Below are 25,195 nucleotides of genomic sequence, written 5' to 3'. Positions count from 1 at the left end.
CATCATCTCCAGGATTACTGACAAATCTATGCCTGAATAACCCTGCTCTGCTTTTGACTTGCTAGACTGTACCATCTCAGCTGTCTTCTCAGTTTTCTAAGTTCCCTCAGTACCTGTGACTTTTTACCCTGGAACATTCCCCTCTACTTGTGCTAATTTTTTTCTCATTGCATTTATTGGAGGTGAGGGGGAAAGAATGTACACCTAGAATTATTATATGTATGAAACATGCTTATTTCGTCTAATCCACATTTTAAAAATGATTAAAATAAGTTAGTGGAATTTATTTGTAAAAATATAAGAACAATTTGAATTAAAACAGATTTTTTTACTGTACCTTAAATTGAATGATTGAATAAACTCCTGCATTGTTAATTCCTCTCAAAATCCTAAATACAGATATTAAACAACTGCTAGAAAAATGTAACAAAATTTGAATTATGTTCTTCCTCTTCAGTCATGCAGTTCATTGCCCACAGCCTAGGGGTGGATGGGAGGGCTTCAGTGCCCTTTGCTCCTAGGCATTCAATGCAGCCAGGCCTTCTAGGCAAGCCAGGGCAATTATCCAGATGCAGTGCATTCTGCTTACCCTGACCCACTAGCACCTAGCCTCAAAGATGCAGCTACCCCATGAGGGAGGTAGGGCAGCTCAGGACCCAGGGCCAGAATCCATTTTGCCCTGCCACCAAGAACTACCATTAATAGCATAAGCTATAGTCCTTGGAATTCCATTATCTGGCCAGTTCCCTCTATGACACCCCCAAAGCTATCAGTGTCTCCAGGGTAGGCCCAGCCCTCCACAGGCCCTGCCTAGCTCCTGCTTGGAAAGATCCTGGTGCCCCTGACTGTGCTTAGCAGGGTAGTAGGTGATGGTGGAGCCAGCTGGCCTCTACCTGTAATGAACCCACCCTTCTCTGTTCCAGTTGCAAAAATTTATTAGTTGTGTAACGTTAGGCAAGTTATCTTATCTCCGTTTGCCCCAGTTTCCTGATCGGTAAAGAGAAAAATAATAATTGTACATAACTCCCAGGGTTGTTGTAGAGAACAAAATAATATAATGATAATAAAGTACTTAACACACAGTAATTGGCATATATGAAGCTCTATATTATTTTTCACTGAATGTAATTGTTCCACATCTGAAACTCTAAAGTGGTTTTAAAATGCTAAAGGTAATAGGATCAATGATTTTTGTATGTGATAATTTAGAAATACAATTGATAAGATGTTAAGTTTTGTTTCATGCATTAAGTATATATTGCTTTTGTTATTTTGTTATATACATACTGGCCAGAGAATGGAATTCCAAGGACTATAGCTTATGCTATTAATGGTAGCTGCATCTTTGAGGCTAGGTGCTACTGGGTCAGGGTAAGCAGAATGCACTGCATCTGGATAATTGCCCTGGCTTGCCTAGAAGGCCTGGCTGCACTGAATGCCTAGGAGCAAAGGGCATTGAGGCCCTCCCACCCATCCCTAGGCTGTGGGCAATGAACTGCATGACTGGAGAGGAAGAACATAATTCAGGTTTCCTTACATTTTTCTAGGAGTTTTTTAATATCCGTATTTAGAATTTTGAGAGGAATTAACAATGTAGGAGTTTATTAAAAATGTTAAAGGTAATAAGATCAATGATTTTTATATGTGATAATTTAGAAATACAATTGATAACATTAAGTTTTGTTTCATGCATTAAGTATATATTGTTTTTGTTAAATTTGTTCTATTTTCTTTTATTCTAAATTTGTTCTAAATTCTCTCTAGTTTGTGAAATTTGAGAGACCACTGTAATAAAAATGCTTTTAGATAAAACAACTTTTTAGCCTGGATGCTGTTACATATGAATGGGGCTTTTAAAAAGATATTATAAAAATAGTTATTTGAAAATTGTTAAATATTTAATGAGGTATATTTTGTTGGAAAGTAGATAATAAGTTTACTATAATAGCAAATTTTCATTTGAAAAAAATATTAAAATATTTTTAAAAATAGAAAAATAGATAAAGGGAAATGAAATGAAACAAAATAAAATAGAACACTGATTGTAAAGGGCTGAAACTCTTAAAAAGTATGCTTGAATCAAACAACCGAGCACTTAAGGCTAATTACCTATTGGACAATCAGCCTATGTTTGGAAAAATGGCCCTCTTCTGTGCTGTTTGTTTGGTGTACACAGATAATAGTAGGAAGGATTGGGGGAGGCGTGTGGAGTGAGAGAGGCGAGAGAACTTCACTTGGCCACAGGAAGAGAAGAAAAGTGTGGAGATTCTAGACTTTAGAATTAAGGAGGGATCCTTGGCAAAACTCTAGCCAGTTTTGTCCATCTCCTTCACTTCACCCCCTAAAGACCAAGGACTTTTACTTATCCTGACTCTTTCTGTTCCTGAGGCTTCCAGGGAGCTAGTCCGGACATTACAACTCATGTGTTCAGCAGAACATCAAGGAGGATTCAAAATCTATAACAATAAATTAGCAGTTCAAGAAAGGATATATGATATATAATAGTAGAAAAAATATTCAGGAGTGTCTGTCTTTTCTTTGCTTCCTTATATTCTTTTATTCTCTGTTGGTACTTTTTACTTTATTTTTTCTTCCCTTTTCATCCCCTCAATCTCTCCCAAGCAGACTACAATTAATCACAGACATATTTATATATCTATATATATCTATATACACATACATACACATATGTATACATATACACCCCCACCCCATATATATATATATATATATATATATATATATATATATATATATATATATATACACACACACACACATATATATTCACACCCACAGACCCACACATATATACACAAATACATATATACTCCTTTCCCTGATAATTTTTCTACTTTAATTCTGCTCATTAACTTACTTTGCTATTACTTGACTTCCTCCCACCCATGGATCTCTCCCTTGTCTTGTTCCCTTACCCTTTGCTTCCCCATCCGCCCCTCCCTCCCTCTTTATTTCTCTATAGATTTTTAAGCATGATATATACCCTTTATGGTATATATGTAATGTTGCCTATTTAACCCATTCCCGATGTAAGCTTTCAGAACTATGAGTCTTTCTTCCCCCTTCTAATGCCCCTGTGTCTATTCTTCCTTTGCATCTCATCTATATAACATAATTACTATTTTTACCTTTTCCTAGGCGGTCCTGCTTTTTAGAGCCAGATCATACTCAATTCTGCCTCAAACTTTTTTTTGAGCTACCCAATTGCTGATGTCAATCTTAAAGATATTTCCATGTAAAACAACATAAATAACTTGTTTATCTACATTAAGTTCCTTGAAAGTGATTTGATATTGACTCTTATATATTAAATTTTCTACTGAGTTCAGATTTTGTTGAAAGTCCTGGAAATCTGCAAATTCATTGAATATCCATTTTTTTTTCATTGGAAATTATGGGCAATTTTGGTGGATATAATATTTTTGGCCACAGGCTTGGTTCTTTTGATTGCTGGTATAGATGATTCCAGGACCTGAGGTCTTTTATTGTGATTGCTGATAAATCCTGTATAATTCTATTTGTAGCTCCAGCATACTGTTCTGTTCTTGCTTCTTGCAAACTTTTTTCTTTGATCTGGGGGTTTCAGAATTTGGCAATGATATTCCTATGTGATTTCCACAAAGGATCTCTTTAAGGTGGTGATCAGTAGATTTTTTTCCTATTTTTACTTTCTCCTCATATTCTATCAGTCCAGGACAATTTGTCTTGGATTATTTTTTCCATTATTGTGTCAAGGTTGTTTTTTTTAGTCACAGCTTTTAAGTAGTCCAATTATTCTTTTATTTTCTCTTGATCTTTTCTCCAGATCTGTTGTTTTTTTCTAAGATGTTTTACAATCTGGTCTATTTTTTCATTCTTTATATTCTGTTTTGCTATTTCTTGGTCTCTCATAGCTTCACTAGTTTCCCCTTGCCCAACTTTTTCAAAGAGTTATTTTCATCTTTAAGATTCTGTATGTCCTTTTCTAATTGGTTCCCTTTTTTTCCCCCCCATAATCTTTTTATTTTAGTTTTTCCTCAATGTCTCTCACTTGATTTTTAAATTCTTTTTTGAGCTCTGCTATAAATTCTCTCTGGGCAGGGAGCCATTTAATGTTACTCTTTGGGATAGAAGTAGATTTTTTCTGCCCTGAGGCAATTGGGGTTAAGTGACTTGCCTAGGGTCATACAGCTAGAAGTGTCAAGTGTCTGAGGTCAGATTTGAACTCAGGTCCTCCTAACTTCAGGGCTGATGCTCTATCCACTGCGCCACCTAACTGCCCCCAGAAGTAGCTTTTTTTTTTTACTTGTGTCCTCCTCTGAAGACAAACCCCAGTTTTCCCTATTCCTGTAGAAAATTTCTATGGTTGGGTTTTTTCTTCTTTGCTGATTCATTTTTTTAAAAAATGAGAAGTATTAGTGTAAGCACTAATTCTGGAGTGTGTGTGTGTGTGGACGGTACCTCTAACTTTATTTCATCTCTCCCTCTGATCTGGAACCCCAAACCAAAAGCTCTACCTTCCTGCAAATTCCTACAGCATCCCTGCTTCACTGCCTCTGCATTCATTGAGTGTGCTCTGAAATTTAGCTAGGCCTGCTGTTCCTAATTATCAAAGTTCCCTCAATCTTCCCACACTCAGACCCCTTGACTCCACACACAAATTAGTTCTGTTTGTGGGAGAAATCTGGAGAGCTTGAAATTTACTGATCTATTCTACCATCTTCCCAGAATCCTCCATGATTCACTATTATTTTGAGCTTTTATTTGAGCTTCTGAATTGTCATGAAGCCAATAGTAAAAAACAGCATGTGCAGCCCCCAGTCTGGAAACTGTTAAAGGTGAAAGTTTGTACCTGGGAAAAGTCTGGGGGGTGACTATAGCATGATGTAGGTAGGCATGAGTCTTCTGAATCTATTTTTTCAATTTGCTATAAACGAAAATTACTCTTTGGTTAATTCTGAATTTTCCTTTTAATATCTCATGAAAACATGATTGGCTGTCAAATATGGAATTCCATGCCTGGAATCAAACAATTATGGTAGTTTTTCTCACTGTGAGACATATGATATGTATATAAGTAGCTATGTCCCTCTTTTTCCTTTTGTAGCAAATTTTCATCATCAGATAGCCATTAGCTTTTCATAAACAATGTATTAAGGCACAGAAGAGTTGCTATCTACTTTGATGGAAAGAATGCACACTATCGAGCAGATCTCTAAACTATCAAGTCATTTAGATAATAAATGTGAAATGTTTCTACTTACATTACAAACTTATTTTTCAGCATTTGTTCAAGCTTGTCCTTTGTAACAAAAAAGAAAAAATATTCCTATTAATATAAAGTTGCTTAGTAGGAACCAAGGTTTAATTTTTTTCCAAACAATACTTAAATATTAAATTGATTACCTTTTGACCAGGAGCTACAAATTTATGCAAAAGCTCAACATCCTCTGGACAATTTGAGAGAACAGCTTCTGTTGTAGTCTTGAAGAGTGTCTCCATAACCTAGAAACAAACATAGAACTGTCTGAAAAAGACTGAACAAATGGACATTAATAATAACCATATTTCTAATTTCTATGGTAGTTTAAGGTGGACAAAACATTCCCTTTATAACAATCCTGTGAGACAAGTAGTGTAAGTGTTAGTTTTTTCCATTTTACAAAGAAAGTGAGGCTAAAACATTGAAATAACTTTGCTCAAGGCTAAATAGATAGAAGGGTAAGCCCAGGTTCCATATTCCAACATCAACATCCTTTCTACTAGTCAGTCTTTTCTGCTGAAAGTTGTGATTTTATATTCTAGAACACTAGCACCACAGATCTTATACTAGTTAAATATATTGTAAGGGTTTCTGCTTCTGAATGAATTTAAAGGAAATCAGCATTGTCTTGGAAACAAAAGTAAAATTGGTTCCAAATCCACCTAACTGCAGTATCATGTAGCTCATATCTGTACATATTTTCCTAAAATGTAGAGCCTTTAACGGATATTTTATTTTACTAAAACCTTTTCTCTGTATAAAAGATAAATTATATTACAGGAAAGTAACAACTATTTTTAGTCATAATCATGCTATTAAGTATAGTTATTCAACTGTATTCTGGGAATGTCCTTCTATGGGCTTATGTTGTACTTTTGACTTTTGTTCAGTTGTTTTAGTCATTTCTGACTCTTTTTAGCCCCATTGGGAGTTTTCTCAGCAAAGATACTGTGGTGGTTTGCATTTCTTTCAGCTCACAGGGTTAAGTGATGTGAGAAATGGATGGGCATTTGGTTTCCACAATTATGAAAACTAAGTTGGAGAAATGAAATAAGTTAGAAAACTGAAACCCACAAGGACATCAAGGAATAATCAAGAGCAGAGACTATCTTTGCCCAAAAGATCGTAAGCTCCTTGGGGGCAGGGACTACTTCTGTAATCAGGGCTGGTGGCCTGAGATCTTTTGTTCTTTGCACATAGCCCTCTGAATGGAAGCTCCTTGGGAGCAGGGACTGGCCATGTAATGGTGGGTGGACATTCATGATATGTAACTTCTGTAACATCCAATTAAGGAGGGACTTGTGCTTCAGGATAGGAAATAAAATGCTGCTTTTGGAGTTTCAAAGGTGTGTCTACTCACCTAGGCACCCATTCTTACATGAATGCAAAATAGCTCTTTCCTGAATTCAGCAGTGTATCAGTGGAGCTCTTTTGTTTCTTACAAGTGACTTGTTCAGAGTCACACGGCTAAGTGTGACTTAGGCAGATTTGAAGTCAGGAAGAGGAGTCTTCCTGATCCCAGTACTTGGGACCAAGTCTCAACAAAAGTACAACTCTGCCCCCAAATAAAATAAAACTGACAACAATAAAAACAAGCCCTGGCATCGGATGCTATGTGCTACATAAGAGTGGCAGGGTCAGAGGGCAGGAGGGAGCTAGGCAGAATCAACAGGACTTGGGAGCGGAGTGGATAGGAAATGGGGGGGGGGGGTTGACAACGCCTATACTGGTAGCTAACTGGAGTGAGTGGGAAGATGGCATTGCTCTTGACAATTGTTCCGTTATTTCTGACGGCCCACGACTGGAGTTTTCTTGGTAAAGATACTGGAATGGTTGGCCATTTCCTTTTCTAGTTTATTGTACAGATAAGGAAATTGAGGCAAACAGGGTTAAGAGTCTCATGGCTAGTAAAGTGTTTATTTTAAGTCTCTGAGCTGGGATTTGAATTCAGAATTCAGTGCTCTATTTACTGGATCACTTGGCTGGTACCTTTAATAGTAATAGTAAAGTTAGGAAGAAAAGTTTTGAGGGAGAAAGAAAATAGTTCTTCTGAAAAAGATCTGGGAGTTTAAATGGACTGCAAAATGCAAGGCTCAATGTGAGCTAATACAACCTTAGATATATGTTAAAAGGGAAACATTTTAGGAAATGTATTCTGTTCATCAGACTTCTTTAGGAGCACCATGTTCAGTTCTGGGTGCTATGGTTTAAAGGGGGCCTCGAATTTATGTGACATTGATATGGGTTAAGATTCCTTTCTAATTCCCAGCCCCCATGAATTTCAATGGGAGATATCTGGGGCTCCCAGCCCCCATGGGATCGGAGCTAACTTGGGCTGTCCTAGCCCCCATTCTAATGATCAGCTCAGGTTTCCCCCAACCCCCACCCCAAGCACTTATCTAAAAACCCATTGAATTCTATTCAAATTCTAACCTTGGCTGAAACCAGCCAGGAACCAACCTGGGACTCCACCCATAGGCCCCTTCAACAGTACCAAAAGAGCCGCACCCCCACCCCGGTTATAAAAGGGGCAAAACTGGAGTCCACTCTGGGCAGGAGCCCCAAACATGGCATCCTTACGCTGGCCATGTCAAGGGTTCCTGTCCATCCGGTGCCAGCCCTGGCCCTGGTGTCTTTCTACCATCAACCTTACTTCCAAACCCCATAACAAACTTCTTTTATCAATCTAGGTTTTCGGGTCTGTAAATTCCTTTACAAGGGACTCTTGCACCACTATTAAACCTCATTTAACTCTGTATCCTTGCGCCGAATCCAAAGGGGTTGTAGGAGAGCTCTATTTGACTCCCTGTAACCCGAACTTGCCACTAGACCTCAATTAATACTAACTAGTTTCATTCAGGTACCCCTTACCAAATTCTCATCAACATAAGGACTGAATTAAGGAGAATACTTAGTCTCTGGAAAAGAAGATTCAGGGGAATATGATAGCACGCAGTTTATTTGAAGGGATATCATTTAGAAGAGTGATTAAGTCTGTTCTATTGTCTTCCGAGGACAGAACTAAGAACAATGGGCAGACATTGCAAAAATGGAAATCTAGGATCACAGTCAAGACAAATTCCTTAAAAACTTAAAGCTTTTCAAAAGTAGATGGGCTGCCTTAGAGAGGATGTGGATTCCTCTTTTTTGGAGGTGAAGGAATTGAAGGGAAGTGAACAAGCTTTTATTAATCATCTACTACATGTAGGCACTGTGTTGAATGCTTTCACAATGAGATTATCTTATTTAACTGTCACAACCACCAGGTGTAGTAGGTGCTATTATGACTCTAAGGCAGATAGAAATAAAGTGACTTGCCCAGGATCACAGTGCTAGTAAGTGTGTGAAGTAAAATCTGACCGGGGGCTTCCTGCCTTCAAGGTAGCTCTTTAACCACTCTGCTTCCTAGATGCAGAGGGGGGAAAGGAAAGAAAAGAAGAAAAAAAAATTTAATAAGTGCCTACTGATGTGCCAAGCACAATGATAAATTCCTTACAAGATTATTTGAATGATGTGCTATGATAGGGATTTCCTTTCAACTCTCAGATTCCAGATTTTTTGAGGCAAAGTGCAAGGTATTTAGGATAAGGAGAGAATAATTTACTGTACTCCAGCATGCTGGGACCATATTTGAAGGATTTTATTCATTTCTGGGTGCCATATTTGATAAAGGACATCATGAAATGAATATAACCAGGAGTATGAAGAGGACTGATCAGAGAAATTTAGATGCTTAATAGAACAAAGGACAGGCAACCAGTAGCATGGTAAAGAGAGGGCCAGGCCAGGAATCAGAAAGACCTAAATTCAAATCCAGCCACAAACACTTTCTAGCTGTGTGAACCTGACCAAGTCACATAACCATGCTTGCCTCAGTTTCCTCATCTGTAAAATGAGCTGGAGAAGGAAATGGCAAACCATTCCAGTATTTCTGTCAAGAAAACCTCAAGAATCAGATATGGGTGACAATCAAAGACACAAAGTCAGACACAATAACCACAACCTCGGACAGAGAGAACATGTAAGGGAGAAGTTAGAGCTATTTCCATGTTCTTGAAAGACCTGTCAAATAGGAAGGGACTAGACTTCTTTTGTGTGGCCCTAAATGGAAGAGCTAAGAGAACAGTAAGCCTTGATGTAAGAGAATACTCCCAATGAGGCAGGAGTCAGTCCCTCATGAGATATCTTCCAGTTAATCCTGGTGGAAGACTTGTTGGGTACAGAGCAGAGACTTGGGCTAGACGAGCCAGCCTTTGTGGACTCTTCTAATTCTGACATTTTGCAAGGAACTTGAAGTGGGTCTTGTAAAATTTTCAGGAATTGGATGGATAAAGAAAGCCCATTCTTAGAAGGAAAAATAGCAAGTACAGAATACTGCAGAGGTAATATGGAGGGTAAATGTAGGCCCACAGCCTAATCAGAGGAGGCAGTCTGTATTAAGAAACAATAGGAAATTCTTTTGGATTGAGCATAGAAAGCAAGACTAGGGAGGGTCTGGAAAATGGTAGAGAGGTTCAAATCAATTTGGTAGGCATTAAAGTTCTTTAGGAAAGGGATCACATGATGAAAATAATTTCTTAGGACATTTTAAAGGGAAGGTAAATGAATTTCCCTTGGAAAAAACAAACCTTAAAAACAAAATCTGCAAGATCAGGACAAGCATATATATATAACTAGTCTGCTACAGGAGTTTTGTTGGATCTTGTTTCTGTTTAGTAGCAATTCAGTTTTTAAAGCTTTTCTTACTGAACATAAGCTAATTCATCAACTGATTAGTATATAAAAACCCAAGAAGTACACAAAATGATTAGCAATTTTGGTCACAGCTGGTTTTTTTGGCAGCACCCATATGAATTTCCAAATATGTTGATAATTTTTTCATGCTGCAATTCTTAGAAAATTTCTGTTCCCTCTTAAGAGTTTAAACTTCCACTGAACAAAATGTAATGACATTTTGGTGTTATTTTTTTTTCCTTTGAGGTCATTACCAAATACACAAAAGTCCAAATTAAATTATTAATGAATATTCCAATTAAAGAGAATCATAAAACAAGTACATGTTAAGAAACTTTTTGTTGTTCTAATGTGGGGGTTCTTACCCTGGGGCCCATAAACACTTTAAAATAACATTTTGATAATTATAACCCAAAATAATTGATTTTCTTTATAATCCTATATATTCATTTATAAATATTATTCCAAAAAGGTATCCTCAAAATTAAAAAAATTAAGAACCCTTATTCTAATATTATATTTCTAACTGCTTTCCTTTATTTAGCTATTTTTATGCTTTGATAGCCTTTTTTTTTTCATTTTTAATGTTCACTTTATAAGATTTTGAGTTCCAATTATTTTTTCTCCTTCTCTCCTCCCCAAGACAGCAATTTGGCATAGGTTATACATATCCAATCATGTTAAACACATTTCTACATTAGTCATACTGTGAAAGAAGAATCAGAACAAAAAAAGAAAAAAATCATGAGAAAGAAAAAAAATGTGGAAATAGTTATGTTTTGATTTGCATTCAGACACCATAGTTCTTTCTCTGGATATGGCTAGTATTTTTCATCAGAAATATTTTTGCTTGTTGGACAGAATTTAAAATTGTTTTCCAGAATGGTTCCAGAATGCATTACTTCCAATTTTTCTATATCTTCTCCAATATTTATCCTTTTCTTTTTCTAAAGTATTAATCAATTTGACAGGTATGAGGTGGTACTTCAAAGTTGTCTTAATTTGCATTTCTCTAATCAATAGTGATTTAGAATGTTTTTTCATATTTCTATAGATAGCTTCATCTGAAAACTGTCTATTCATGTCCTTTGACCATTTATCAATTGGGGAATGACTTGTATTCTTATAAATTTGACTCAATTTTCTATATATTTTAGAAATGAGAGCTAATCAGAAATGCTGGCTGTAAAAATTTTTCCCCAGCTTTCTGCATCCCTTTTAATCTTGGTTGCAGTGGCTTTGTGTAAAACCTTTTTAATATAATCAAAATTATCTATTTGCATTTCATATTGTTCTCTATCACTTGTTTGGTCATAAATTTTTCCCTTCTCCACAGATCTAAAAGTAAATTATTCTTGCTTCTAATTTGTTTATGGTATCACCTTTTATGTCTAAATCATGTACCCATTTTGACTTTACCTTGGTATATAGTGCAAGATATTGGTCTTTGCCTAGTTTTGGCTATATTATTTTCTAATTTCCCCAGCAATTTTTATTAAACAATGAGTTTTTATTTCAGAAGCTAGAATCTTTGGGCTTATCAAACTATTTTCATTCAATACATAAATAATGTTACTTTAGGTGCTAACATTACAGAAATATATTATTATTACATACTTTCAGACTTATATAAAACTAAAATATAGGACAAAGGAAGTAAGATAAAATGACATCATTTAAGATAGTGGAAGTGATCTGTAACTTATAAACAGAGCATTTTTATCAATTCTAAGAACTAGCAAAGAGTATAGGGTGGAGGAAGATAGCTGGGGGCAATAAAAGGAGATAAGCTTTGGAGACTCCACTTTCATCCTCACTGGGAAGAGGAAATTAAACTAGTTTTATACAACATCCAGCTCAAGTGAGCAATTATCAAACAGGCTCATTTTTTGGGAAGTTCAAATGCAGCCAGATATTAAAGTCCAAATCCTTTATTGACTCTTTCCAAGTCTTGTCTCCTTTCCTGTGGCACAGTTAGCTTTCTTAGAGGCCTTCTGTAGTCTTGGTTTCAGTGGAGAAGCAAAGGAGGACAGCCACTTCTCAGGTCTTCCTCGTTCTCCTGACTGCCTTCTCTCGCTCCTGAATCTCCCCTAAGTCTGGCTTCCCGACTGAATTCTGGTTGAGGCGGCAGAGAGCTTCTCCTGCACTTATTCTTCCGGCCCTGAGAGCTTCTTGCTTATATGCCCCACACCGAGTATACTCCAATCATTACATCACTAGGAAACCATTATTTGGTGTAGGATTAAATCAATGCTAAACTAGATTTAACTATTGTCTCCTCAATTCCACTTAGTACCTTGTTTCAAGTTCTGGCCCATAACAAGGAAGGATGTAATATTCTCTTTAAAATGCAATATTCTCTGTTGAGATTTTCTTATTTTTTTTTTCCTGAGCACATTTTTATTTTCTTTTTCATTTATTTATTTATTTTATTTATATATTTTTTTCACAGTATATATGCATGAGTAATTTTTTTTTTATAACATTATCCCTTGTATTCATTTTTCCAAATTATCCCCTCCTTCCCTCTACTCCCTCCCCTTGATAACAGGCAATTCCATATATTTTACATATGTTACAATATAACCTAGATACAATATATGTACCATTTTCTTGTTGCACATTAAGTATTAGATTCCGAAGGTATAAGTAACCTGGGTAGATAGACAGTAGTGCTAACATTTTACATTCGCTTCCCAGTGTTCCTTCTCTGGGTGTAGCTACCTCTGTCCATCATTGATCAACTGGAAGTGAGTTGGATCTTCTTTATGTTGAAGATATCCACTTCCATCAGAATACATCTTCATACAGCACTGAAGTGTACAGTGATCTTCTGGTTCTGCTCATTTCACTTAACATCAGTTCATGCAAGTCTCTCCAAGCCTCTCTATATTCCTCCTGCTGGTCATTTCTTACAGAGCAATAATATTCCATAACCTTCATATACCATAATTTACCCAACCATTCTCCAATTGATGGACATCCATTCAACTTCCAGTTTCTAGCTACAACAAAAAGAGCTGCCACAAACATTTTGGCACATACAGGTCCCTTTGCCCTCCTCAGTATTTCTTTGGGACATAAGCCCAGTAGTAGCACTGCTGGGTCAAAGGGTATGCACATTTTGATAACTTTTTGGGCATAATTCCAGATTGCTCTCCAGAATGGTTGGATTCTTTCACAACTCCACCAACAATGTATTAGTGTCCCAGTTTTCCCACATCCCCTCCAACATTCATCATTATTTGTTCCTGTCATCTTAGCCAATCTGACAGGTGTGTAGTGGTATCTCAGAGTTGTCTTAATTTGCATTTCTCTGATCAGTAGTGATTTGGAACACTCTTTCATATGAGTGGATATAGTTTCAATTTCATCATCTGAGAATTGTCTGTTCATATCCTTTGACCATTTATCAATTGGAGAATGGTTTGATTTATTATAAATTAGGGTCAGTTCTCTTTATACTTTGGAAATGAGACCTTTATCGGAACCTTTAACTGTAAAAATATTTTCCCAATTTGTTACTTCCCTTCTAATCTTGTTTGCATTAGTTTTGTTTGTACAGAAACTTTTTAGTTTGATGTAATCAAAATCTTCTATTTTCTGATCAATAATGATCTCTAGTTCTCCTCTGGTCATAAATTCCTTCCTCCTCCACAGGTCTGAGAGGTAGACTATCCTCTGTTCTTCTAATTTATTTATGATCTCATTCTTTATGCCTAAATCATGGACCCATTTTGATCTTATCTTGGTATATGGTGTTAAGTGTGGGTCCATATTTAATTTCTGCCATATTAATTTCCAGTTTTCCCATCTGTTGAGATTTTCTTGGGGTCTTTGGGAGCAGCCTTTGTTTCAGTTTAGTAATCACCCCAAATGCAGCCAGGTGTTAAAGTCCAAATCCTTTATTGTCTTCTTCAAAGTCTTCTCTCCTTGGGGCTCGAATAGTTTTTCTGGAGGCCTTCCAGATCTTGGTTTCAGTGGAGAAGTGAAGGAGGCCAGCCTGCCACCACTAGTTCTGATTCTGGCTGAGTTTGTCCAAGCTTATATGGTCTTTCATCAAAGGTGTGAATCTTGTAGCACTATAGTAAGTACTAAGTACACATACTGAACTAGAGAATAGTTAACCACCATGCTAAACTAGATAACTACTGTCTCTATCAGTTCCATGACTTATTTCAAGTTCTGGCCCATAATAGAAGGAAGCAGTTGATGTCTCCAAATATGCAAATATAGCCTTCAGAAAAAGCTTTAATCTACTAAATCATCACAATTTTAATCCTAAACCTCTTAACAGAATTTTGTCTTGTACATACTAGTATGATCATCACCTCTATGTAGATAATTTTTCCTTAAACCCTCTCCATCTTTGATCATCCTCTCCAGCATTAGCTGTATCTTTTCTCACTTCAAGCCTTTCTGCTACTGACATCTGTGAAACAAACTAACTCAGGAGAAAGGCATGCTTTTTGTTAATCAGTGAAACTCCTAGGCCTACCCCGATTTACCTTCCCTCAGTAGTCCTCTCTTTCTTTGAGATTCACTTGTTCTAGACTCATCACCCTGTTAAGATACTGGCATTTGTTAATTTCTTCTATTGTTTCTCATTCCATTTTCCTTCCTTTTCCAACAAGTTCAGTATTTCACATTCTTTCCCCACTGTTATCCTTGACTTCATTTTTTTGTGCTCATATACCCTCAAATAATCTGGCTTCTTAATTCATTTGCCTCCTTAATTCTTATAATCTGTACCTTCACTCAAGTCTGACCACTTAAAGGTTTGGTCATACATTCTCATCTTCACCCACAAGTGTTTCACCTTCACAGATATAACTGAAATGCTTCTATCTTACCATACCTATTGAAATTCTAGCTCTTCCTCTTTGCTCCACCCTTCTTGAACCTAGTGTCCATTCTCACCTTGACTTCTAGTTACTCCATCCCTCCAGGCTTTCCCAATCCCTTGCCTTTGTGCTCTGACCTCATTTTCCCCCCTTACTATCTAGATCCTCAAGTTAATCTCCTCAACTTTATCTTGCTCTGGACTCTTGACTCCCTTACCTCATTTTCCTATTGCTGTCTATTCCTTTCCAAAATTCAATTCCATATTACTCACATCATTTGTCTTTGCTTCTCTTCCTGTACTGTTCAGCAATGCTAAAGAAAACATAAAACCATATACCTAGGTCCACTCTGAATTTATGTCATCCAGTCTCCCCCAGGTCCCTCACTGGTACATTCTATCACACTCTCCACAGCACCTATTTCAACCTCTTCTATACTCTAGTCATTACACTCCCCCTTTTCTTTCTTTCACATTATAGTTTCCTGACCTGACAAGAGCTACCTTTCCTGCCACACTTCAAGTTGTCTCAGTTTTTCTCTATTCTTTCCTTTGCTCCAGTCTCAATGGAAGAGGTGACCTTTATTCCTGCAAATACCCACTCTTTACTCCATTTCTTAAGCTCATGTCCTCCTGGCTTCCTCAGGAGATTGGGCCTTCAAATCCCTCTTTTTTTCTCATGAATTTTCAATCTCTTTTATCCACTGACTTTTTTCTGCTACTGACATATCTCAGTATCTCTTTCTTCCTTAAAAATTCTTCACCTGACATTGCCATTCCCTCAAACCACAAAAGCTGACTGCAGATGTTTCTTCCACTTTCCTCCCATTTAGTTCTCAGTCCCTTTTCTGCTTTCTGAAGATACATATGAGTTGAAATGGCTCCCTTGAAGGTCACCAATGATTCTTATGGATAAATGCAATGGTCTTTCTAACTTCTCCTCAGTGACTGACACTGGAGAACACTTCTTCCTATGGGATACTGACCACCCTTAATTTCCCTGACATTGCTCTGTGGAGATTCTTTCCTCACCCCTTCACAATGGGGTTTCAGTGGGCTCTTAGCCTTATTGGCATTAATGTTCCTTATACTCAACAATCTTATCATCTATCTCTTGCTTGTACATAGGCTATCTTTGTGCCTGGAATGTCTTCCTTCACTTCCTCTAATTCTTTTTGGTTGTTTTTTTAAGGCCAAATTGCTTTTATCCTATGTTCAGATTTAAATGAGATGAAATTAAATGAAAAATATCTGCTAGATAGCAGTTGTCTTAGTAACATTTTCCAATTATTTATTGTTAGTGGTATATGTTTAAAAAAAACAAAAACAAAAACAAGGAACACATTTCCACCTAAGCATTTCCTGGTAATTAATTTTTGGGTTGAAAATTGATTTTATTCATGCTATTTTTCTCAAAGATACATTTAGACTAATTTACAATTACAGATTCAATGTTTGAAGGAAGCTTAGAACTCATCTGGTCTATTCTAATGCAGGTATATCCTCCCAAAACATTCTTGGGAGAAGATCTATATAGCTTTTTATTTAACCCTTATAGTAGCAGGAAACTGGCATAAAAAAACTAAACAAACAAAAAACCTCTTTATGCACTTTAATGGTGCTGTTTTAAAACATTTCCTTCCATTATGGCATTCCATGACACAATTAAAGTTCTTTGTAACTATCTTTCCAACCTCAGTGGAAATTATTTTTTCCCCAATACTCTATGTCAGTCAAATTGGTCTTCTTCCTAATCCTCACACAAATTTTCCATCTCTGGGCCTTTACTTTGGCCATTCCTTAAGTCTAAAATGCACTCCCTCCTCAGCTCTGCATCATATAACCTCCCCCCTCCGCCCTTTTAAGGTGAAGTCCAAATCCCATTTTCTAAATGAAGTTTCTTTATCAAATGACCCTCTATTTAATTTTTTTTTTAGTTATCCTCTTTATATTTATTCTTTATGTACGCATCTCACTTACTAGAATGTAAGCTTCTTAGGAATAGGGCTGTTTTGTTCTTTGGATTTGTAACCTCCACATGACAGTGTTTGTAATTATACCAGGAACTTAATAAATGCATGCTGAATAACTGATAATGGTCTTTTAGCTATGATCAATCCTTAAGTTTTCAATTCATCAAGCTAAACAACTCCAGTCCTTTAATCATTCTTCATAATACAGTTTCCAGATCTAGCCTCCTGTTTTAGACCCATTCCAGCTTGTTAATATCCTTTTTAAAACAAAGCACTTGGAACTGAACACAAAAATAGCTAACATTTACAGAGTGCTTTAAGGTTTACCAAGTATTTTACAAACACTATTACAACCTAACATCTCACAACAACCCTGGGAGGTAGGTGCTATTATTATCCCCATCTTATAGGAAACTTGAGGTAAACAAAAGATAGGCGATTTACTCAGAGTTATAGCTACTAAGTACTTAAAGCTGATTTTGAATCAATCAACCAGCAATTAAGCAATGCATTTGTTGGTCACTTGGGAAAAATTTACCTTGTTCGTATTGCTTTTGTTGATTTTGGTTTGAAGTTTATTTTCACAGAAAGAAGAGGATGCATTTTATGTAGGAGTTATACACATAGAAGATTAGTGCAAATGTGTAAAATATAGTCTTGCCAGTTACAGAGTGAATGTCTGTGGCTGGATCTGAACTAAGGTTTTCTTGACTCTATGCTCTGAACCACCTAGCTGTCTGGGCAATATAACATAATAAGATATAATCTAATCTAATCTACTATGATATGATAGGATAGGATATATGATATAATAATCCCTACAAATTCTTCAATTTAAAAAAGTAAAGTAGAACACTTAGAGGTAACCACTTAAAATTTTCTCTAATAAAAAATTATCTGAATTTTTACAATGTCTCAGCTTTTGAAAGTTCTGATTAACAAACATCTGTGTGCTTTCAGGAGAAACATCCAAAGAAACCTTTGAAGCTGACATAAGCAAAGATGTTTCTCACATAAATGACAATTAGGTGGCTCAGTGGATGGAGTGGGGCGGGGAGTCACTTCCAAATGATATGAGCCTGGATGTGAGCCTTTAACCTGTTCAGGTTTCCTTAACTGTAAAATAGGGATAATAATTCCTCTCAGGGTTGTTGACATGATATAACAGAGAAGAAACATAATTCCATCCATAAGATAGGAAGATTTCAAGATAGGAAAGCTTCTGGGAAGCAAAGGGAAGAGTAGAAATTAAAATGCCTATCTTTTTGGTTGTTTTTTTAAGGCCAAATTGCTTTTATCCTATGGTCAGATTTAAATGAGATGAAATTAAATGAAAAATATCTGCTAGATAGCAGTTGTCTTAGTAACATTTTCCAATTATTTATTGTTACTGGTATATGTTTTAAAAAAACAAACAAAAACAAGGAACACATTTTCACCTAAGCATTTCCTGGTAATGATAAATTTGGGGATTGAAAATTGATTTTATTCATTCTATTTTTCTCAAATATACATTTAGACTAATTTACAATTACAGATTCAATGTTTGAAGGAAGCTTAGAACTCATCTGGTCACTTTTAAATTACCTGGCAAACTATATATAAATGCTAATTATCAAAGTGACAAAATTTTTAACATTTATTATTTACAAAATAACTTTCTGCTATTAAAAAAACAACTTATTTTGATAAGTAGTTGAAAAAGAATTTTAAATTAGTAATCTTAACTATAAAATAGTTTTTTTCCCAAAAACTGAGATGGAAGTTGAATTCATTATGTTAAAATATTATGGTTATTACTTTTATAAGTTATAAATAAGAAAATTACAAAGGGCTTCATTTTAAAATATGTTGCGTAATTATTACATGGTTAAGAATTGTTTGTGATAAGAACTCTGATGAATTCTTAATTTTATTTGAATAGATTGTTTTATTTAGTGTATGACAGTGTGTGTGTATGTGTGTGTGTGTGAGAGAGAGAGGGAGGGAGGGAGAGAGAGAGAGAGAAAAGCAGTTGGGAATATTGCTCAAGTTTAGAACCCACTGTTCTAAGACTTGAAGGGCTGTAATCTTTATTTCTAAAGGGAACATGTGAGTTTATAAAATCATGAACCTTTTAAAGAAACTGATGATTATAATTTATAATGACCTATTCTTATAGCATATTCCTAATGACTTCTTCACAGTGCCTGGAACATAGTAAGCATAAGCATACAAGCAGCTTGTTATCAAAGTTATGGGTATATACAAATAAAATGTACAGATACCATACATTGATTGGGAAAATTCAGACATAATTTCATTTAACTGGCACAAGTACAGTTCACATACTGGTAGGATTTTTGCAGATGTTATGGGCCAGAAGTTGAGACAAGGTAATGTGCTTAGTTCACACCTTTAAAAGGAGTTTACACCTTTAGATTTCTGAAAGGAGTTCAAACCTTTAAAAGAGTTTGCTCATTGGTTCTGTAAGGAGTTCCCACAAGCCCATTCTCTGGGAGGATAAAAGGAGCCAAGACTCAGTGGAGAGAGTCAGTCTGGATTGGGTCAAGGAGACTTTCCAGGAGAACTTCAAGGAAGCTTGAGGAGATTCAGAGCCAGGATTCAGTGGATTCGCAAGTCCAGCAGATTCACAAGTCTAAAGGAAAAGCCTGCTCATGGACTTCCGGGAGATTCACAACTAGGATTGACTTCTGGGAAACCCACAATCCCACACTCTTGGAGGCAGAGTCTGATTCATTCCCACGTCTACCTTTGTGCTGGCTGGAGAGTTTGGATTCAGAGGGAGCTGGAGACTGAAGCTGGCTGGAGAAATTCTGACAGGAAAAGATTCAAGACTTTGAAGGATACGATATAAGATCCGGATTTTAACTCCTGCTGCATTTTGGGGATTACTGGTACTGGAACTAAAACTAAGGCTGCCTCCCCAGAAGCTCCCCAAGAGATCTCCCAGAGAACAATTACAATCTAGAGACAACAGAACACTACAGTTAGCGATCATAATGGGAAAAAATTACAGGTTTCTCTGATAAAGGATTCAATTCTCTAGATATCTTCATGGATGTCCCTTTTCTTCTCCTTGAGGTCAGGCACTAAATTTATTTTTGATTGTATTTGTAGCTCTAATGCTTAGCACAGTGCCTAACATGTAGTAAGTCCTTAAAAAAAAGCATGGCAACAAACAATTATTATCTGGTATAAATAAAAAATGAAATTATGTGGATAAATAAATTCTTAAGGATTATGGAATGTTAGTATTAGACAGCCCATGGAAATCATCTGGTCCAAATTCATCATTTTACAAATGAAAAAAGGAAAGTCCAGATGTTAAGTGACTTGCTTAAGGTTATTCATCTTTTAATAAAATGGGCTAAAACTTAAACTCTGGTATTTGTCTCTCAATCCATGGTTGCTTTTTCTGTATCACAGAATCTTGGGACTGAACATGAGAGAAAACGTGATTCAGTACTCTACAATATGGAATCTGGAACTGCAGGCCTGGACCAAACTCTCCTGCTTACTCCCAATGTGAGCACTGACAAGTTTCTTTCTCATTCTGTAAAGTAAGAGAACTGAATTGCACACTCTCCTTCCAGCTCAAACCACATCTTGTCCCACACCATGCTACAGCCTGATTGAAACATGAACACAGAATTAGAGAAGCCTCCTGCTGGGAGAAATCTCTAAGACTTTCTCAATATGCCCCCCACCTGGAGGGCTAATTCCTTTTAAATACTGGAATTTATAATCACCATTTGTGGTGAAACTCTTTCTAAAATTAATAAACAAAGTATGTGAAGAACAGTCTAGTCTTTTCTGTCTCATTCCAGGCCATCACTTTAGGCATGAATTACCTACACTGCACTGAGTGTAATGAAGCCTTCAGGACCCTGGCTGTCCCCTTCCTCAGGCCAGCCTCCTCGGTTTGTGGGTATAGTATGACTTGCTATGCTGTCCCTTTGGTTGACCTCTGTTCACTGCAAGGAGCAGTTATGGTTTGCCCCATTTCTTTCCCCTCAATCCTACTCATGTGTTGTCTAACGCTTTTTGTTAGTCCTTTGCTCCTAGTGACAACTAGATGGCATATAGTGATAAAACATGGGCCTGAAAACAAGGAAGTTCAAATCCAGCCTCAAGCACTTATGGCTATGTAATCTAGAGCAAATCACTAAACTCATCTGTGCCTCAGTTTCTTCAATATAAAATGGGGATAATAGCAGCACCTACTTCCCAGGGTTGCTGTGAGTGTCAAATAAAATAACTTTTGTAAATTGACTGGCACATTCTGGTGCATTCTATTTCCTTCCCCCTCTCTTTTCTTTCTGGTTTTAACTTTCACTGGAGATTTCCAGGGAAAATAAGATCACTTACTTTCAATACAGAAACTAAGTTAAATAGATTATTTTTCTAAGAAGTAAAATGTAACTTTTTTTTTTTAAAAAACTTTTTAAAAAGGGAAAAAAATTGTCATATGCCTAGCAGAACGTGAGAGGATTCAAAATATGTAATAATAAATTTCCATTTCAAAAAAGCAAATATGAAAAAACACATTATATTCAGAATTGTCCTTCTTACTGAGTCTCTTGATAATGTTGTAGTAGCCCTTTGTGTAGTGGCCAGAAACTGGAAATTGAATAGATGCCCATCAGCTAGGGAATGGCTGAATAAGTTATGGTCTATGAATGTTATGGAATATTATTGTTCTGTAAGAAATAATCAGGAGGAAGATTTCAGAAAGGCCTGGAGAGACTTGCATGAACTGATGCTGAGTGAAGTGAGTAGAACCAAGAGATCACTGTATACAGAAACAACAAAACTACGCGATCAGTGCTGATAGATGTGGCTCTTTTCAGCAATGAGATGATTCAGAACAATTCCAATGATGAAGAGAGCCATCTATATATACCCAGAGAGGAGCCTGTGGTAACAGTGAGAATCACAACACAGCATTTTCACCTTTTTTTTTTTTTGTTATTGTTTGCTTGCTTGTTTTTTTTCCCCTTCTCTTTTTGATCTGATCTGATGTGTGTGTGTGTGTGTGTGTGTGTGTGTGTGTGTGTGTGTGTGTGTAGCATGATAAATAGAATTGCACATGTTTGTTTAACCTATGTTGGATTGCTTGCTGTCTAGTGGGAGGGGGGAGAAGGAAGGGAGATGGATGCGGAACCCAAAGTTCTGTAAGGGTGAGTGTTGAAAACTATCTTTACATGTATTTTGAAAAATAAAAAGCTATTATTAAAAAAAGAGAAATTAGTCTTTGATACTGGCTCTTATTTGTTAAATCTTCTATTGAGTTCATTTGTTTGAAAATCTAACAGTTCATTGAATATTCTTTTTTCTTTCCAATATTATACTTAATTTTGCTGTATATTATATATATATATATTTTACCACAACCCTAGTTCTTTTGGTTGTCAGTATATAGTGTTTCAGGATCTGCCATCATTTTTCCCCTTACGACTCTGGATCTCTTTTTCTAGTTTGTTGACTTTCTGTTTATAATCTTCTTGTTTTTCTTGGGTTGTTATTTTTTCCCCTCAATTTCTCATTTGATTGTTAAAGTCTTTTTTGAGTTCTCCTAGGAATTCTTTTGGGACGGGTACACATTTAATGCAACTCTGGAGTAGGAGAGGTTTTTTTTACTTCAGTATCCTCTTTTGAAGAGGAACCTCAGTCTTCCCTATTCCCACAGTAACTTTCTAATAGTTGGATTCTTTCCTCCTTTGCCTTTTCATTTTTTTTTTTTTTTAAATAAGAGCTTGTTAATGTAATCACTTCTAATCCAGGGGTGGGGAAGTGATGCCTCTGACTTCAGCTCTTTTTTCACTCCTCCCTTCTTGCCTGGAACCCAGAACCAAGAACTCCACCTTCCTTTATGTCCCTGCGGACAGCAGCTTCCTTGTCCCACTGCTGCTGCACTCACCAGGTGTGTGCTGATTACTTTTTGCCCAGGATACCTTCTCAGGAACACTGTTGGGCTTGACATTCCTCATCAGCAGAGGTTACCTCAATCTTCCCAGCCTCAAACCCCCAACTTTTCACATTGTCCAGGAGGTAAAAGTTCCTGTGGTTCCGGTCTGAGGCTATCTCAGAACCCAGCTAGTCCTACAGGTCCCCACTCCCCTTTCCTTTGCTACTTCAGCAAACCTAGCTGGAGGTGTTTATGCTTCCCACTGGCCAAACCTCCATGATTGTCTTTGCACTGATCTCCTTTTGTCCCAGGAAGACTCAAATTTAGATCCAAATCTAACTTGTTTTTCATCAGTCTACATTCACTCCAATCACAATTTTGTCTTGTTTGTGAGGGAAATCTGGAGAGCTTGAAATTTCCTGAGCTACTTGTCCACCTTCCCAGAACCCTCTCCATTTTACTTCTTTTTAATAAAGTGGATGTGATTTGTTTTTTCCCCCCCACAAATCTTTTTATTTTTCAAATTGCACGTGAAGACAGTTTCCAATATTCAGTTTTGTAAGATTTTGAGTTCCAAATTTTTTCACTCTTCTCTTCTTCCCACCCCAGATAGCAAGCAATCTGATATAGGTTATATATTTATAATAATTTTAAACATATTTCCATATTAATCTTGTTGTGAAAGAAAAATCAGAATGAAAGGAGAAAATCATAAAAAAAAAAAAAAAGCAAGTAAGCAAAAGCTGTGAAAATAGTATGCTTCAAGTCCACATTGAGTCTCCATAGTTCTCTCTCTGGAACTTTCCATCTAAAGTTTATTGGAAGCACCTTGGATCAATGTACTGTGGAGAAGAGCTAAGTCTATTATAGTTGATAATTATATAGGGTTGATGCTAACTATGTACAATGCTCTCCTGATTCTGCTCATTTCACTTAACATCAGTTCATGCAAGCCCTTCCAAGCTTTTCAAAAATTAGCCTGTTCATCATTTCTTATAGAACAATAATATTCCATTGTATTCACACATCATAACTTATTAAGCCATTCCCCAATGGATGGCCATCCACTCAATTTCCAATTCCTTGCTATCACTAAGAGTTATTACAAATATTTTTGCTCATGTGATTCCTTTTTCCTTCTTTTATGATCACTTGGGGACATTGCTGGATCAAAGGGTATGGACATTTTGACAGCCCTTTGGACAGAGATCCAAATTGCTCTCCAGAATGGCTAGATCAGTTCCCAATTCCACCAACAATGATTTGAAAACTAGAAAGGCTATTTCTATGAAGAATCATAGCTATTAATAAAAAGGAACACAGGGTTTTTAGATAATTAAGTCACAGGTTCTATTGTCTTTCTTTGCATCCCCAGCACATAGCACATGACTAAGCACATAGCAAACACTTAATGCTTACTGACTTTATACAGTATCATGACAGTGTTATACCTCTCCGTAGAATGTAATCTCATTTAAAAAAAATTTTTTTAACCACCAATGCCTTTTACATAGTAAGCATTTGATAATGCTGAATTATAAAAACTGATTTAAAAGCAAACATTTTTCAGAAATGAGCCCAAATAAAAAAGACAGGTAAATATTAAACAGTAGGGAAAAAAAAGGACTAGTAAGCAGGAAACAGCTTCACAAATCATAAAATATTATGAAGAATTATGAAGTGAAAAGAAAAGAAGAATTTTCACTTCTAGTCAATTATTGCTTGGAATCCTAAAGTAAAGAAAAACATAACTGAAAACCAAATGACTTATGAGAGATCACTAATTCTTTTAAAAGGATCTGAAACAATGAAAGAGGCTAAATATGCTAGGGGAAGAAAAAAATGGGTAGCTTAGAAATGTCTGCTGCTAGCAATTCATCTTTGTGAGCAGATCATTTTGACCTATGGGATTGTTATGTTGACATTTCATGAGGAACACTTTTTTGAAGGATAAAAGAAAACTGATGGTTTTTCCTAACTTTGATTTTCAGATTATGATATGTAATCATAAAAAGAAACAAATGAGGGACTAGCACAATCTTCAAATAATTTTAAAACAGATGGCTCAACAATATTAAAATGGAAATAAGCAATTTAAAAAAGAACGCATTTGAAAAACACCCTTTATAGCAACAATATTATTAAACATTTAGGAAAAGTAAGTATTCATTGTGATAGTGATTTCCACAGGAGAGTTTTAAATGAAAAACTAGGAGAAAATGGAGGTTATGTTTCTGCAACATGATAATTTTTTGTCTTTAAAAAATGGAAAAAAGTGACACCTAAATGGAGCAAAATCCCCCAAAACTTGAAGACATGACACCTAAAGTACTCATGTTTTAAAAATTCCTTGAAAACAGAGTTTTTGTTGCTTTTCACCTTTTGTCTCTACCAATGCTAAGTATATAGACAATGCTTAATAAACCTTTATTTAATTAAATTATCAAACTGATGCTATATGACTATAAATC

The 25,195-nt window shown here is 36.2% G+C and overlaps 1 protein-coding gene across 1 annotated transcript in view; it reads right to left on the bottom strand.

Annotated features, from left to right (window-relative positions):
- Positions 1-25,195, bottom strand: part of NARS2 (asparaginyl-tRNA synthetase 2, mitochondrial) — a 171,923-nt gene that overhangs the window by 53,681 nt on the left and 93,047 nt on the right. Inside the window, exons 8-9 of the mRNA XM_074303965.1 lie at positions 5,407-5,505; positions 5,265-5,302 (exon numbers count right to left, since the gene is read on the bottom strand). Of these exons, the coding sequence (XP_074160066.1) occupies positions 5,265-5,302; positions 5,407-5,505 (137 nt within the window). The remainder of the gene's footprint in view (positions 1-5,264; positions 5,303-5,406; positions 5,506-25,195) is intronic.

The sequence above is a fragment of the Sminthopsis crassicaudata genome, chromosome 3 (genome assembly GCF_048593235.1).
Source record: "Sminthopsis crassicaudata isolate SCR6 chromosome 3, ASM4859323v1, whole genome shotgun sequence".
Taxonomy (NCBI): domain Eukaryota; kingdom Metazoa; phylum Chordata; class Mammalia; order Dasyuromorphia; family Dasyuridae; genus Sminthopsis; species Sminthopsis crassicaudata.
The sequence above is the reverse complement of the archived record's forward strand: the minus strand, read 5'-3'. Positions and strand labels throughout refer to the sequence as shown.